Consider the following 17944-nt stretch of genomic DNA (forward strand, 5'->3'; position numbering starts at 1 on the left):
TATACCAGTTATTAGTACAGTATAGACAGGATATAATAAATAATATAAAGAAAATAATGTAATTTTCTTCATTTCTCCTTTCTCTAATCCTCAGCTTTGCCAAAGCCTCCTGGCACACCCATAGTCACAGAGACCACCGCCACCAGTGTGACCATCACCTGGGACTCCGGCAACCCAGACCCCGTCTCCTACTACATCATTCAGTACCGAGCCAAGGGTCCGGACAGCAAGTACGAGACGGTGGACAGCATCACCACCACCCGCTACAGCATCGGTGGGCTGTACCCCAACACCGAGTACGAAATCAGAGTGTCGGCCTTCAACAGCATCGGCCAGGGGCCGTCCTCAACCCGCGTGGAGGCCCGCACGGGAGAGCAGGCCCCGGCAAGCCCTCCCCGAAACGTCCAGGCCCACATCATCTCGCAGAACACGGTGATGGTGCGCTGGGAGGAGCCGGAGGAACCCAATGGACAGGTGGGACGGGGAAACTGAAACAGCTGTTTCTGATCTGTCATCTGTAGCGGAAAACATTTTCTTTTATCTGTTTCATTCTTCTCTCGCTGTCCAACAGAAAACCCTTCCAAATACTGTGGTAAATGTTTGTAACAAAATCACCGGTGCTCAAAACAGAGGCCAGTCTGTTTTGTACAATAAGATAAAGATTTTTAAAGAAAGCAGAGTCTGTTCAGTGTGACAGCTCCCAGACACTACATGCAGAGTTTCAGATTTCAGCCCATTAGCCAAAAGCAAAACATATAAAATAATCCTCTGCCATATTCAGCATGTATACTCATTCAGTTCAACACATTTTTATATTTTTACTCATAATTTAAAGGTTCAGGGAGCAAATCTGGAGAAAAGTAGCTTATTGTTGAGTCTCATTCAGTCGTCAAACTACAGACGCTTTGGATCGTTGGCTCAAAGATGGTTGATTGTTGAGTTGCGTTCACAAGTTGTCACATTTTGGGAATGAGACTCAAAAATCAACCAATGATTGGACAAATTCTCCAGTCACAGGCTAGATTTTTATAAATCCTGAAAGTAGGAGAAGCAGAAGTGATTACGCTCAGCTGGATCTTCGAGCTATAAATGCTGGCCCCTGTGCTCACTCTGTCTCACAGTTCCTACAGCTGGAACCCACCCTGGCTTGTCTTATTATTTGTTTTAACCTTAGTTTAATAAATACTCTTGCATTTCATTAAGACTCTTGTAAGACTTGACACCTTCCTTGAGCCGTTTGTGACAAACGGGGGTGCAAACCTATTTGGTTCAGATTAAAAATCCAGCGCTGGAGTGACCAATGAGGAATTATCGATTGGCATGTTGATGAGCTTAGTTTGTTACGATTGTGGTTTGTGAATGCCAAAATGTGTTCAGGTGCTTTTTAGAAATGTAAATGAATAAAGCAGCTTTGTTATGTATAGCATATTAGGTAGGATTTGGGGGAGTATCACACAAGGTTATTTGTTCTGTTGTTTAGACTTTGGGTTTTGTGGGGTTTTGGTGGAGGTTTGAAGGGAGCAGCATTAGTCCTTAATTTGTTTAGTTTGCAAACCCATTAGTTGGTAATTTAAGGAAAGTAGTGGTGCATGTAATTGGTGGCTATGTCCACATCTCATTTGGCAAGAGCCGTGCATTCCCTTTAGCCTGAAGTGGTGGATCTCAATAGGAGGCCGTCCAGTTTGTTGTTTATTGTTTTTGAGGACATATAGAGAAATTAAATGATTAAAAGTAACATCCTAGTCTTTTAAAAATTAAATTACATTGTTCCATTTTTTTAAAAAGTCATGGATTTATAAATAAAGCAGTATAAGCAGAAGACAGAGTGTGTATTTCCCCCATCTGACATTACATTTACCCTCACTTACTACGAACTGACAACATTACAAAATTGCTCAAAGGCCCACACGAGGTTAAAACGATAAAAACCTTAATAAAATTCACCTTTGGGAGCTTTATTCCAGTGTGCAGGTTCATGTCCTTTGCAGGGATCGTGTCTTGCCAAAGATTTCCCTCCTGTAACTCCCTTGCTACTTTCCTCACCCTCTAAAGAAAGACAAGGTAATTGGACTGTCCGCTCTAAGTTAAGAGCGCTCCCTCTGGAGGCCTATTTCCTTTTTCTAGCCTACCTAACTGTACTGTAGGTTCATAAAAGCGCGAGACTGAATTGAGTGCATATGGGGATTATAGATATTAAAGAGTAATAACAGGAGAGGTGGAGGGCGAGGGCAATGGCACGGCAGCAGGATTACACTCTGAACTGCCCATAAACAAATCCCACAGGAGGTGTAGTGATTATATCTCAAGCAATACAATATGAGGACATCCGCAACCTGTATTGGAACTGGTTCGGTCGAATAGTGAGATTTATTTGTCGGGGTCAGCTGCACGACGGCCCCAGAGACGTGCGAGGACATCACCTTGTGACAGTGACCTCAAGCAAACACTGAACCAACAAATTCACTGCACCATCTGGACTAAAAGTAAAAATGATGACCTTTGCACTGATAAAGTTCTGTTGAAAGATGGAATTATGGATTACAATGGACTGAGCTTCAAATCCAGTCCGTTTCTTTCTCTCCACTTCTCTGTCGCAGGCATGCACCCAAGTTCAAATACAGCATTCTGGAAACACAAATAATGCAATGGAAAAGGATGTCATCATTCAGATAATATCAGCTCCAAAATACTTTGGCATGAATAAAAAAAAGTCAGATCTATCCTAATCAATCACTGATTTAATACACAGAGATTGTTCACTTCAACTGATGGATATTTTTATGTACATGTTTCTGATTTGTCAAAATTCCTCCAGTTAAAAGGGGAGGCGGTGGGTAGAGAGACAGATGAAAAGTACACTACAAAGATGTGGAAATATATTTCATTATTAATTATATGCCCATTTTGTTGCTTTGTAGGGACAATAGTTACATTGCCAATGAATATGTTAGGGATAATGTACAGTGAACCGGTCATTATTGCAAAATAATGATGTCCTGCATCACCTTGTAAAGGTTTATTTCACAATAATGACCTGCTCACTGTACGTTATCCTGCTTCTAAAATCAATAATTTGACACAAAATATTAGTTTTAAAATGATTTTATTGATCTAAAAGCTATTTTATTGGTCTTCCAGAGTCCATGATCAGAATTGTGTCCATAGCAACAGTCTGTTATACATAGCAACCATCTGTTCTTCATAGCAACAGTCTGTTCTTCATAGCAACTGTCTGCTATTCAGAAATAACAGCTCCTATAAGGTAATAATTGACCGATCAGAATCAAGTATTTAACGAAGCAGTGTAATATTAGGATATAAAATACAACATTTTCTAGATTTAATATGATTTCCAGTGTAAACCATGCTCACTCCTGGTTTTCTCTCCAAATACAGAGACAGATGATGTTGTTGGGTGAACAGATCCAGATACAAATAATGACGTCTGTGTGCACGTCTGCTCTGTTGTCGCTCAGGTGAAAGGCTACCGTGTTTACTACACCATGGATCCTTCCCGGCCAATGAACGAGTGGCAGATCCACAACGTCCAGGACAGCGTGATCACCACCATCCAGAACCTGGTGACCTCAGAGACCTATACCATCCAGGTCCTGGCCTTCACCTCCGTAGGGGACGGACCCTTCTCGGACCCCGTCCATGTCAAAGTCATGCCTGGAGGTCAGTGTCTGTGCGTGTGTGGCCGCGAACGTGTGTGTGAACAAATATAATCACTGATGTTTGTGCAAGCAAGTGCATTTATCTGGCATGCCTGTGCATAGATAACAGCTAAGTAGCGGTCTTCATTTATTCATGTGCAGGAGAGTCCTGGTTGTTTTTCAGATGCGTGCATGCTGCAGAGCACAAATGAGTCATTATTTGTGTGTGTGCATGTATACAAACTGTTAAGTAGCTTAGTGGAGTGACTTATGTAAAGTTTGTGAGGCAATCTGCTGTGAAATTCTTTGCAAATAAGCTTGACCTGTCAGAAAAAATGACTTCTTCAGAATGAATAAATTCCACCTGCTGGGACAGAACTGAGGAGACTTATGAAAAGGAAACAGGGATTAAGAGCCGAAAATGTCCCTCGTACCTCGGCGCTGCTCGTGTCACTGCGACAGCTGCTGTCGCAGGTTTTATGTGATGGGAGGGACAAAGAGATGATTACTCTGATGGTATTACTGGTTTAAATTCTTGTGGAGCTTGAGCTACTGCTTAGATGTCTCTGAAAAGTCTGCCATTTTCCACTACATGAAAGGAATAAGATCAAATAAAAACTGCACAGAAATGCTATAGTTTGGGGATTTATGGGTCAATGGATGTACATTAAGAATTAGTGCAAAATTCCTTTTTGATCCCAGTTTGACTTCAAATCACCTGGAATATTAGGTAAGGTTAAAATAGATTGGTTAACAAGTTTTCTGTGATATTAAATATTTCCGACTTATAGATGTGCAGGATTTAATGGCATCTATCAGTGAGCTCGCACGCTGCAAACACATCGTCTCACCCTCTCCTTCCAAACGTGTACAAGAACCTTTGATGGCCACAAAACTGGAGCAAAATGCAAAACTCTGTATATAGAACCAGGGTTTGGTTTGTCCTTTCTGGGCTACTGTAGAAACGTGGTGGTGCAACATTATGGCTTCCATGGAAGAAGACCTGCACCCTTTGTAGATAGAAATGACTCACTCTAAGGTAGTGAAAACACAACATGAACACAAGGTGATTATACACTATAAAAACATACAGTATTTATGGATATTATATTTAAATTCTGCCACATTCTGCTAATAAATCCCTGTAAATTTTACACACTTTACACACCTTTAATTATTCAAATAAACATTTCCAAATTGTGAAAAATGCACGTCAGAAGTCCAAGATGAAATTGTTTTTTAATGCGATCAACATTAAAACCCAAAGATATTCAATCAACTGTTATATATAACAAAGAAAAGCATAAACCAGAGAATATTTGGCACTTTAGCTTGAAAAATTATCCGAATTGTTTCTTGTCGACTGACTTATTGATTGATCAATGAAGCGTTTCAGCTCTGTTTAACTCTGTGATGAAAGTAATTATCTTGTTTGTTGATCATGCACACTGATCATTATGTAGACAAACGGCTCCTGTTTTGTAGTCACCCAACCGTCTGTAGCCTCAGAAAACCTTTGAAACTTTGATTCAATTATTTTGTTACTCTTTGTATTACTATAAAACCTGACCATAAATAAAAAGCAGCAGAAATATTAGTATTCTGCCTGTTAATTCCTGTAATTGTGTGCACTGTGTTTTTAATAAACAACAATTGCAGTTAAGGTTAGACGAAACAAAACAACCTCTTAGTAATAAAGTTATTATAAATTAACGCTCAAAAACAAAACTATGACTCATCAGGACTGCGTGGGAGTGGGTTAATCAGATGTGATTGACGGTGGCATTTCCCTGCCAACGTGCTTCCCATTCTTGTATTAATGATAATAATAATACACTTCATTTATAGAGCACTTTTCTTAAGACAGTTACAAAGTGTGCTACAGTAAAGACAACAAAGCAGAACGGGAAGAATAGGTAAAATAGTGCTGTTATCAGGCAGGAGAGGATTAATACTAATAATAACATAATAAGAATAAGAATTAAATAACCAGTGTAACTCAAACTTTTGGACAGATAAAGCGGATGATAACATGTACATGGAGAATCTGCTTGATTGCTCTCGCCGTGTTATGAATGTGTACATTACATTATGACCTGATTGAGTTATGTATGGTGGATATTGGGGCAAAAGAACTGGAATAGCCAAAGCATTTTGCATAATTTATTGATGAAACATAAAAGGGATTAGGACTTTATAAGTGACATATAAGACATGAATTATTTATTTCTACTGAACGTTTGTTGTTAAGTTCATTTGTTGCTCTTGTTTGTTGTGTGTGTGTTTTTTCTCTTACTTGCATTTTTTTTTTTTACGTTTGAAATAAAACTCTAAATAAGAACTAGAAGTGCTGTCTTGTTCTCCAGATGTTAAAAAACATGTATTTGGTACAGAGCCCAATGATTTTAGAAGTTTTGTGGTGCAAAAATGATCATTCCCACTAATCCTGAGTGATATCACAGTCACAATATCTGTCAAAATAATCACATTATGATATTTTTAACCATACTGTGCAGGCCTAGACATAGATAAAACAGTGTCCTCACTGACTGTTTTGTCCTGTCCCCTTCAGTCCCAGGCCAACCAGGGAAGTTTAAAGTTGGCAGGGTGACAGACACCAGCATCGAGCTGACCTGGGAACCTGCTTACACCAAAGAGGGCATCGTCAACTATGAGCTGCTCTACAAACCTGTCAAATTTGGCAGCTTGGTGAGACCTCTTACTCTCTTTTTTTCATGAGTCTGTCTGCTGAGTAGATTTCCTAACAAGTCGGTGGGGGATGAGAGAGGACAGATAAAAGAAGAACTTTAAAAGATTAACTCCGGAGTCCACAGTTCTCATCTCTTTCTCTCCTTTAATGTCTGCTTTCTCACTGCCCTCGTCACACCTCTCGTCCTGCCCTCTGCTCCCCTTTCTTCTTGTCTCTCGCAGGAGAAGCTGACCTTCGGGCCCAGGAATTCGTACACGGTGGAGGGTCTGAAAGCGAACACCGAGTACTCCTTCTCACTGGCCGCCATCTCAAACAAAGGCATCGGCGCTTTCACCAACGAGCTGGTGCAGAGGACGTCACAAGCCAGTACGTCTCATTTTGACTGGGTTCACATGCTGCACCTGCAGGCACACACACAAAGAGATGCCTACGTGTTAATTCTATCATGTTTGAGTCTTGTATTTTATGCAAATATTCTGTCCTCCACACATACAGCGAGTAGTACACAGTCCTCGGATCCTGACCCCGGTAAAACCTGGGAACCATCTTCTCATCTCTCCATCCATCTCATTTATCAACCCATCTGTCCGACACCCCCTCCCATCCATCCATCTATGTTTGACTGTGCCTTTCTTCCTCTGCTCAGCCTCTCGCTTTCTTACACAGCCAAAACATCATGACAGATGGAGATGGAGCACCGATTAATGTTTCACTCTGCCTTTTCTTCGCCCTCCTTTCACTTTTTCCACTCTATCAGTGTCTAATGTCTTTGAAAGGGCGAAACTGTCTGCCACTCACTGGCTAGCAGCCAGTGGTGAGGAGCATTAAAGGATGGTGGTTGGCCTGCTATGTTGACAGGTGAGTGCCGGTCAGTCTGAACATGGATTCTTTCCCTTGCCTCCTTTTCTCTCTTTTTTTTTTTTTTTTTTTTTTTTTTTTGCACAATCACCGAGGGATGATAAGAGTCAAATAAGGTAAATGACATGAGGGTGGTGCAGGACTAGTGAGAAAAATCACTGACCATTCATTATCCCACTTATTACATGGCTACTCTCCTTAAAAAAAGACACAAAATAACAATTTGAAGAATAATTTTATTGATTATATGGATCTGAGACATCGGACACATTAACTGAACTGACCATCAGAGACCTAACACACACACAGTGATACAAAGTGTAGAAGAGGCTGTACAAAAACCTGAACACAGATATCTGACTACTCTTCAAAAAGGAGGGAAGTGGTATTCAAACCACAGCGTCATATCAGATGGATTCTGCTAATTCCTGTTTTATCAGAGTCACTGCGGTTACAGCTGCTAATGAAACACTGTGGGAGGATTCACATCAATGACAAACCAACTGGATGATGCTTCAAACACAACACAACATGAAAACTAAGAAATGGAAACTGAAAACACTCAAAGTTCAGATTAGTGTCTCGCTGATACATTCAAACTTTTCACTAAGTCAACAGGTTTGAAACCTAAATGATGCATCAACATTTCCTCCGAGAATCTTTGGATTAATCCAGGTTTCAGAGAGAAGTAAACATGTCACCATTTCTGTGGTGGCAGCTCACATTTAAAGCTGCACATTGACACTGATGTTTGAAAAGGTTTGACCTTTTTAATGTTTGCTGTTTTTAACATTACAATGAAAGTTTAATGGAAAGTCTTGAGGTGAAGTAAGAAGGTACCAGTGGAGGACAGAGTCTCTGCAGATGCAGCTGCCACCACACACATTATTATAGTAGGAGTCTGAGTTTTGTTTTGGGGGGAAATCCTGCATTGTCTGCCTTTAAGCACACTGCTGATAGTACAACTGCGATTCCAAGGAAGTTCAGAAGCTGTTTAAAACATAAATAAAAGAAACTGTACTGTTTTCACTTATCATATCTGTCAAAAACTACGAGCAAATTATTACAAAGACAAAACACACAGCTGGAGCTTTTTGATTGTTGAGAAAGTTGTTTGTTGTTTGTTTTATCTATCTCTCTCTAGATAGATAGATAGATAGATAGATAGATAGATAGATAGATAGAGGGTTAGGGATTCAAATAGCAGACCATTTCTACGTGTAGCAGATTGTTGATATGGACACAGTTCTAATCATAGACTCTGGAGGAGCAATAAAGTCATTTTTTAATTAATATTTTATGTCAAATTATTGATTTTTTTAGTAAGTAGCCATGTAATTAGCGGGTTAATGTACAGTGAGTCATTATGGGGAAATAATCCCCCTCACGTCCGGCTCCTGCATCAACCTTTCAGGGTTAATTTCACCATAATGACCCGCTCACTATATACATTATCCCTTCCTCATTTCATATCTGCTCTCAAGAAGAAATTAAAATAAAAGAAAACGCAGAGATAACGGAGAACAGGGGCGCAAGGAAAAGAATTAATAAAGTAGCCGTGGTGGAGAAAAGAGCCCCAAGTCCTGCAGTTCATGGCGCCGTATCACTTCAGCGGTAAGTTTTTTTGTCAAGCATTTAATATCGCTCGACAGACACACAAGATTCATGCTGAGTATATTCAGAGTCTGATTATTTTTAGAAGTGAGTACAAAATGTGCTAAACATTTTTTACCTTTTACCTTCAAAAAGAAAGCGAGACCGAGGTGGTACACCGGTGGAGGTGTCAGAAGAGGAGGGGAGGGGGGGGGGGGGGGTTCAGGAAAGGGAAGGTGCCAGATAAGCAGACTATTTCATGCAGCAGAATTCATTTCCCAGGGAGGTTATGTGCGCTTTGTTATCGCCAAGCTTTGGTGCACATCTAGATTGTCCCCCGAGGCCAACAGAACACTGGCTGTACGGCTGAGTGGATAGATACTTGAACCTGTCAGCTATGACTATTACACTCCCACACACACACACACACGCCATACACTCCCTAGCTCATGCACACAGGCCCAGATGCCAGTGTGTGTGTGTGTGTGTGTGTGTGTGTGTGTGTGCTCTTTAAGGAACATTATATAGGGTGCGTGAAACCTACAAGTGGTGACGACGGTGATTTCTGTTTTTCTGTACACGTGTTTGTTACAGTAAATATCCCAGCCTACTTCTGATTCAGTTCTTGTCTAGGATTCATCATTCTAGCCTGACTTTCAATATCCGTCTGAGTGCCTTTCTCTCCCGGGCTCCCTGTTTTTTTTGTGTTTTTTACCTGCTTCCTAAATCCTCTGCGCTGTGTGTGATCTGTTTTAGTTTGTTTGTTTCTTCCCTCTGTGAAGACCTTCCCCCTAGTCTGCGGTGGAAAGTCTCAGACCACTCTATTATCCCGACGACTCAAGGATTATGCCACGGCGGGGGCTGGTGTTGGGAGAAAATGTGTGTATTTGTCTGCTGTGCATCCCTGCTTTAGAAAGAAATACTTTATATGTGTTTCATTCATAAATCTGGATCCTTTTATACCACTAGGATAAGAAATAATCATTGGGTATCAGATGCACATTTTCCTCGGGTATAATTAAGTTGTCCACTCAGGGTCGATACTTGTGTCTCTGGTTTATTTCATTAGGCTCTAAGCCTAACATTATGCTTTTAGATTATGTGGTCGCTCCCCGCTTTTATGCCTGAGTCATGTTTGTCCTGGTGTTATCTCGCTCTTCACTTCAGTTTACCTTAGTCTCTTACTGTTTCCTTTTTTTTTTATCCTTATCTCCTCTCCTTTCGCTTGTATTCTCCCCCTTCTCTTTGCTTTTTCAACCCCAATCTTTTGGGTCTCTCCTAAACTCTTCGCCCTCCTTGCCCCCTGTTGTCCAATCAGAGCCCTCCGCCCCACCCGAGGGTGTGTCCTGCGAGAGTGCCAGCTCCACCTCGCTGAGAGTAAGTTGGAGGCCGCCTCCAATGGAGGGCCAGAATGGCGAGTTGGCAGGTTATGAGCTGAGATACCAGAGAGTTTCTGGAGGTCAGGGCCAGGAGGTGAAGGGGCTTCCTATCCCGGCCCAGCAGGGGCAGACAGTGTTAGAGGGGCTGGAGAAGTGGAGCTGGTACAACATCACCATGGCAGCCTACACCGCAGAGGGGTCTGGACCCAGCAGCTCGGCCGCCCTGTGTAGGACCGATGAGGACGGTAAGAGTGAGAGCCATAGATCAGACCTAATCACTATTGATTGCTTAGCTGATTATTTACTGGCTAGACTGCTGGTCACTTCATTAATTCTGTGTGTGTGTGTGTGTGTGTGTGTGTGTGTGTGTGTGTGTGTGTGTGTGTGTGTTTGTTTCTGTGTGTGTGTTTAGTCCCTGGTGCAGCCCCTCGCCAGGTGGACGTCCAGCCGCTCAACTCCTCAGCACTGCGAGTCACCTGGCGGTCTGTGTTGCCACGGTTACGGCAAGGCCAGATCCGAGGCTACCAGGTGCATTTCAGCCGCGCAGAGAGCGGTGAATCACGAAACCTTCCCCGGATAAAGGACCTCTTATTGGACGAGTCCCAGGTGACATCATGGCTGAATATTTAAATGATTAAATGAGGGTCATTTATTTTTTCATTAAACATCCTCCGTCTCTCCTTTTGTCCTTTGACTCACTCTCATCTGTCTCGGCTGCCTGCGGGGTGTGTCTCGTCTGTGGAATAAGATGGAGGAGGATGACTCGACTCAATATGTGAGTGCAGACTACCCATCCTCCTCTTCTCATTATAAATGGACTATTAATACATACAGCACACAATGCATCCAAGACAATACATGGAGGCAGTTATGAAATCCTCCTTCAGTTTGAGATTTGATTAGCCTCCGATATGGAACTTTCTGATCATTTCTCACTGATGCATAACTGTAAAGAAAGAGAACGAAGAGATCTTTGTAAAGTCTCACACGTAAAGGATAAATATCTAATATATTTACTGCACAAAATCGTAAAATCATCAGGAAGGATGCCCACATCGATCGAACGGAGATAGATGCCGATCACGAAAACAGTTGATGACACAAAAAAAACTTGAGCCAGTTCTCAGCTGAGTCGGTGTCATTGTCGCATGCTAATTAATCCAAAGGAGCACTTCACCCTCAACATGATTTGTGTATCAATTAGTCACTCGTTTTGCGACTTGTGTTGCCTCCATGTGAAGATACAATGAATCCCAAACATGCCATCAGAAGCCTCGTTTCAATCTGCTCCCTGTCAAAGGGCACTACATTGCGCTGTGACTACAAATTCAGAACTTTATGTATCCATTTCAAATTAAAACACATTTGCAGGAACTTGTTGTTGGAAACTCAATGACTTTGCAACTACACTCCTATTCATGGGCTTCATGGTAACCTGCGACACTTAGTGGTACTGCAAACTGCAGTATTACCGATAAATGTCATGTACCCATGACAAAAAACACTATATGACAGTTTACCACCAAAGAAATGCAGCGTATTATTCATGTTGACAGATATGACAGAGGGAGGGCAGGAACGGGGAGAAACAATTCACTCCGATATTATAAATCTGGACTGCAGTGCCTGTTTTCGAACACTAGGGTGTTACGCATTTCACCTTTAAAGGAATGAGTTGGCAATATTTGACGGTGCTGTCGTGCGTTTTCTTCCACAGGAGCTCATTTTGGCAGGTCTGAAAGCAGAGACTGTGTACTCCGTCTCAGTGGCAGCGTACACCACCAAAGGGGATGGAGCACACAGCAAAGCCAAGCTTGTGCAGACCCTGGGGATTGGTAAGCATACGCCAAGTATACAGTTCAGTGCACTGGATTTAGTAACATACTCAAGAATTGATCTTACAGTAAGCTGCACCAGGAGCCGGCAGTAAATAAACAGCCAAATCAATTCTAATTCTTGTACAAGATCTACATGATATATGTTTTTATATATATATTAGCATTGATTTTCTTCTGCCTACACTGTCGTTCACAGTGCCCGGCCCCCCCTCCCTCTGGGTGCGTCCAAGATCGGGTCCGTCGGTGGTGGTGCGGTGGGCTCCTCCGCTGGACTGCACTGAGTCAGGCTCTGATAGCCGGGGGGCTCCAGTTGAAATCCAGGGCTACCGCCTACAGTTTGGCCTGAAGAATACGTCTTTAAACACCACAGTGGATTTCACAAATAAGGAGAAAAACTTCACTGTCAGAAACCTAAACCCAGGCTCCTCCTACGTCTTTGTCCTCTCTGCGAAGAGCCGAGCTGGCTACGGAGACGTAGTGCAGCAGGAAATAACGGTTCCCATGTTCCCACCCTCGGGACACCCCAAAATATCTGACTTTGTTAACGCCACATGCTGCTCCCTCCAGTTCTCCTGGTTGCCCCCTTCCCCAGACGAGTGTAACGGTGTCCTCACAGAGTACACCATAGCTTACAGAGAAGCCGTGGGCCCCACGCCCTCTGCTGACCCTGACCCTTCAGCCTTACCAGCCCCTCCTGCTCCCCCCTGGCTGATCACGCTACCAGCGAGCGAGTCCAGCTACACCGTCCTGGGCCTCAATCACAGCACAGCCTACGAGGTGCAGCTAAGAGCGCACAACAAGGCGGGGCCGGGCCCCTTCAGCCCGCCTCTGGTGAGCCGAACACTGGCCTTTGAAACAGGTAGGGCTGGCCTCAGGCCTCGGGAACACCCTTCACCCTGTACGCACTGGTTCAGCCTCACATCTCCGCTCCCTTTAATGTGGATTTCACTCCAAAAACACTAAACTAAACGAAGTCTGGGCCAAGTTCTTGCAGGTCGGCCACTCACCTGTGCACCTCAGAGAGGCCGAGAACTGCAAAGTCCCCGGGGAACACGAGTACTCCCCCCAATCTCCTCCACTCACTCACTTATACCTTCATCACCTACCCTTCACCACCAGTGGGAGCAGACTGAATGTTAATGGATGTTTGCTTCAAGAGCACTGCTTATCACAAACCCTCAGGTAAAAGTCAATACAGAGCTTGGGTGTACAGTATCTAATACAGAAGGTAAGTGTTCAGTCTGAATTCAAGTGAAAATGGGCGTCTGGTGCTGTATCTGCAGGTAAGCTTTTTTTTATCTGATAGACCTCCACTCTCACCTTCTCCAAAGCCTTTGCTGACATGCTGAATTCTGAGTCTAACAAACACAACCTAACACTCTGAGAATGTGGCATGTCACATTCCTGCAGCCGGTCTGTCTGTTATTTGTACATATTACTCTTGCCATCCACTCTCCTCATCACCTGCCCATCCTCCTAACCGTCATCTGTTTTTCCCCCGGTAACAGATCCGACTGACGTGTCCTCCGTTCTTACAGGTTGTGCGGTGGGAAAGCAGAGGAGCCGCTGATTTGACTAAAATGCTTCGTCACGACTGACTGTTCTTTTGTTTGTTTGTTTGCTTCCCAGATGTGCCGAGGAATTTTTCAGTCAATCTGGCCACTAAGACCAGTGTTCTTCTGACTTGGGAGTTTCCAGAGAGCAGCAACCCGTACCGCTTTACTGTATGTCCACTGGCTGGTGCATGTACATGTGTGGTGACAAATGCTTAGTCTGTAATCTCTTGACATAATTCATAACATAATAGAATATAACATGTTTTAACATTTGCCAGGTGCTTTTGATTAGAACATCTTTATTTATGTGTTTTTAGTATGCATAGCCCCAACCTGAATTTTACACCCATCTGCTGACTAGAGTTGCATAATTAATCAAAATATTATCAAAATTTGGCCGAGTTCAATATATCCAGATTGCAGAAGCTGCAATTTTTTGATGAAGGAAAAATGTGTGACAAACCAGCATTATAATGAAGCACTGTAGTGCTGCAGAGATGCCCTGGCCTATTAATTCTGATCTTCAGATGTAAAATAAAAACATGTTTATTTGGCACAGACCCCAACAAATGTCATATCATAATGATATGACACCGTTTTTCTGTGAAAGTTAAAATTGTGATGCAAAAATAATCAGTCCCACTAATTGTGAATCATATCACAAAAATGTCTCATGAATCAACAAAAGATTATTTTTTTTTACCGTCGTGCAGCCACTGTTCCAACTGTGGGATGCTGGATTTTTGCAGAGTTTCATAGAATAGTACAATGAAAAGTTACGTGAAAATTAACTTTTATTTTATTCAGCAAAGTCCACCAACCAGCACCTCTACAGCTAACTAATTAACAAGTTGTATCTTGTTTGTTCCATCCTTCCAAAAAAGAACTAAGTGTAAAAATGTCATAAAATAATTAGCTGTTTTATGTGGGTTTTATGGACTTATTTCTTGGCGGGGAACAAAAACTTACTGGAGTCTCTGCTGGAAACAGTCGAGTACATAACACCCTGTAAAATAGGGAATTGTTGTTCTTACACTTCCTTTTTTTGGATGGATTAAACAAACAGGATACATCATGTTTGTTAATGAGCTTTAAAGATGCTGGTAGGCAGATTTTGTTACCTTTAAGCGAAGGTTATTATAGTCAACTAGAACCAACACTGAAAGGTGTTAGCTTCATATTTAGCATAATGATGTGAGCGGCATCAAGTGTCTAATTTAAGTCTCTGTAAGAATGTGAATAAGTGTACATCCCAAAAATCAGGACTTTTTCTTTAAAACATTGCGTTAATTGGGTCAGTGTTGTAGTCCAACGTTGTAATAAACCCCTCCAAGTTAATTTTGAGCGTCTAATGATAAAAAATTGTTTTAATTTAGGCAGACCACCCTCAAAACGGGGCAGGGTTTTAACAGGTTAAAGTACAGTAAGACATCATCAGCATACAGTGTAATAATTAGTGTATTATGCCTTTTTCCTGTTGACTTCACTGACCATCTTTATCCTGTAGGTGGAGTATAACCGACAGAAGATGGAGGTGGACGCTCGTCTGAGAAAGGCGGTCATCCCAAACCTGCAGCCTGACACCAGCTACGACTTTAAGATCACTGCACCCGAGGGCAACATGGGAGGCCTTCGCCACCGCATCTCCGCCAAGACCTCCCCGCCGATCGTCATCCGCCGCCCCGAGATCGACCACGCCCGCGACACCGAGACCACGGTCACCATAATCCTGCCGTCGCTGGAGACTCGCACGCCTGTCAAGTAAGACTGAAAGGCTTGAGTTTTAGATGTTGTTACAGTGTTTGAAATGGTTGTCATAGCTATCACACCGAGACTCGCTGCACCGAGATTAGAGGATTACAATCTCTGAAGGTGTGGGGAGTGATGATAACACTACCCGACTGACAGGATGTTAAAGACGCAGCCTTTAGAGCAACAAGTTGGCAAGGAAACGTGAAAATAGTTTGAGACATGTTTGCTATTGTATCGGTGCAGCTGGTGTTATGTTGCTTGTCCTCCTCTGCTCCCACAGGAATGTTTATGTTGTTGTGGTTCCACTGAGGAGAGCCCGCGGCGTCATCAGACACCTCAAGAGCCCAGACGAAATGGACCTAGAGGAGGTGAGAACCACAACAATGACAGCACCCACTGATGTCTGCGCCTGGAAGGAGGAAAGGACCTATAAACACACACACACACGCACACACAATCCAATTTTTCTAAGAACTCCTGGCAACGCTTACCCTTTATAATTCAATATCAGTGTTTAAACATTAGTCATAGATATTGGAACGCCTCATTCTTCTTGTCCGTGTCTTCCCTCGGTCTGTTTCTCTCAGCTGTTAAAAGACATCAGTCAAAGGCAGAGGGATTCTCGGCAGCAGAAGCAGGTGGACTTGCGCCGTGCTTACATCACGGCCCGTTTCACACCTGGCACCCTACCGGCCTTCTTCACCCTGGGGGACCAGCTGGACTACGGAGGCTTCGAGAACCGGGCTCTAGACCCAGGGCAGGAGTACGTCTTCTTCATCCTGGCGGAGCTCAACTCCACGACCGGGGTACGAAAAAAAAAAAAAAATCCACCGTGTCACATCTCTTTTCTCTGTGTGTTTATAACCACTCCCTCGTTCCCCGGCGCTGCCCGCGTTTCTCTCCTGCAGGCTGTCACTATACATTGTAATCAATATGGCCTCGCTGCTAAAACAATAAAATGAACGTCAGTCAAAGTGTTGTAAGCAAAAGGCAATAACCTTCACGTACTTCCATCACCAGTGCTAATAAAGAGTGAGTGTACCTACTGTGGCAGTAGAAGAGATATTGCCTTGTGCAGCTGCTTGTATATGTGCATTCGAATTGGAATAGACTTGAATATACAACTTGAATTAGGATAGATTTTATTTTTTATTAGATGTTTTTTTTTTTTTATTCGGAACACTTTTAGCCCCAGGGATGCTTTTCAAAGGTCCTTCAGAACTAATAAAAAGGCGCTTTATTCAGTTTATTGTCATTATAAAAACACATATAATGTAAGTAAGCTTAGGTGCATTGGTTATATGTTGTCTAAAATGATAAAAACTGATTAAAAGTAATCTCGTACACGTGTGCATATAAAACCAGCCACGTGCAGGCTTGGTCACAGTCTAATGCAATTCAGTGCAACAGCTCTGCAATGAAGGTTACTTTTTGTTGAGGCTTTGTGTAAGAGCTGTGGGTTTGTAATTTTTGTCATTAATTGCTTTTTAGTTTCACATGTGTTCGTGTTATTTGCCCACTGAGATGAATCAAATTACTGAGAAATACCAAAAAAAAAAACACGCCCATCTCTCTGATTAAAAGAAGTCCTACTGCTGAATCTGCCGTGAGTTATTTGTAAAGCAGAAGAAGAAAAACACCTCAGTTTCCTGACTGTGTGCGTGTGTGTGTTTCTGTGTACAGAAAATGTACGTGGCCAGCCCCTACACGGACACCGTGATCGCCCCCGACTCAGACCCCCAGCCCCTCGACGCAGGCGACGGTCTGATCTGGGTGCTCGGACCTGTCCTCGCTGTGGTCTTCATCATCTGCATCGTCATCGCTATCCTCCTTTACAAAAAGTGAGCGGGACAGATGAACTCTATAACTCAAAACGCCAAAAACCGTAACCATTGTCGGCTTTGGTTATGTGTCAAAATATAAGGCTGCTGTCGTTCTGTATTTTTCTTAAAGTCGGTTAATCCCATGAAAGCATTAACAACGCTTCAGTCTGTCTCTCAATATGTTCTGACTTCTGTTTGTGCTTCTCAAGCCCTTATTCATCCTTACTGATGATATTAATTTTTAAAAAATCGGTCATATATGCTTTAATTTTAATGGCTAGATGGCTAAATAATTGGCCACTGTGGCTTCAAGCAAATGTTTCTCAAATTGGAGTAAATAGCGTGTTTCTGATGTTAGAAACCTGTAAACATGGGTCACAAATATATAAATTCATTTTTAAAAAAGGCTAAATAATTCAGTAAAACCGGTGGGTACTGTAGTTTTTAGCAAACGCAAATGGGAGTGAATAGTGTGTTTGTTAGGGACTATCAATCAGTCACTATCAACAGCAATAATAATCAGAAGAAGAGGAAGAGGAAGAAAATTAAATATAAAATGAAAAAAAAAGATATTGTGTAAGATTAAAGAAAGTGGAAGGATTTGTGAATGGCGGAATCGCTGGAAAATAATTAGCAGAACATTACCTAACTTAAGTAGACACTAAAGAGCCTAAAACTCGCCTACAAGAACATAAAAACAAACAGAACTCCAGCACGTCGCCCTCCTTGTGTGACGCCATCTTGGCTCTGGAGAGGAGAGGAATAAGCCGCATCAGGCT

At 42.5% G+C, this 17944-nt stretch overlaps 1 protein-coding gene across 1 annotated transcript in view; it reads left to right on the forward strand.

Annotated features, from left to right (window-relative positions):
- ptprsb (protein tyrosine phosphatase receptor type Sb) overlaps positions 1-17944 on the forward strand; it is a 103092-nt gene that overhangs the window by 66603 nt on the left and 18545 nt on the right. The window contains exons 9-22 of the mRNA XM_084732154.1: positions 95-474; positions 3477-3678; positions 6229-6365; positions 6588-6732; positions 10136-10441; positions 10609-10802; positions 10945-10971; positions 11914-12031; positions 12231-12893; positions 13664-13758; positions 15098-15351; positions 15623-15710; positions 15930-16148; positions 17026-17183. Coding sequence (XP_084588280.1) covers positions 95-474; positions 3477-3678; positions 6229-6365; positions 6588-6732; positions 10136-10441; positions 10609-10802; positions 10945-10971; positions 11914-12031; positions 12231-12893; positions 13664-13758; positions 15098-15351; positions 15623-15710; positions 15930-16148; positions 17026-17183 — 2986 coding nt within the window. The remainder of the gene's footprint in view (positions 1-94; positions 475-3476; positions 3679-6228; positions 6366-6587; positions 6733-10135; positions 10442-10608; positions 10803-10944; positions 10972-11913; positions 12032-12230; positions 12894-13663; positions 13759-15097; positions 15352-15622; positions 15711-15929; positions 16149-17025; positions 17184-17944) is intronic.

Source organism: Lutjanus erythropterus, chromosome 12 (genome assembly GCF_056507025.1).
Source record: "Lutjanus erythropterus isolate fLutEry1 chromosome 12, fLutEry1.hap2, whole genome shotgun sequence".
In the NCBI taxonomy this organism is placed as follows: domain Eukaryota; kingdom Metazoa; phylum Chordata; class Actinopteri; order Lutjaniformes; family Lutjanidae; genus Lutjanus; species Lutjanus erythropterus.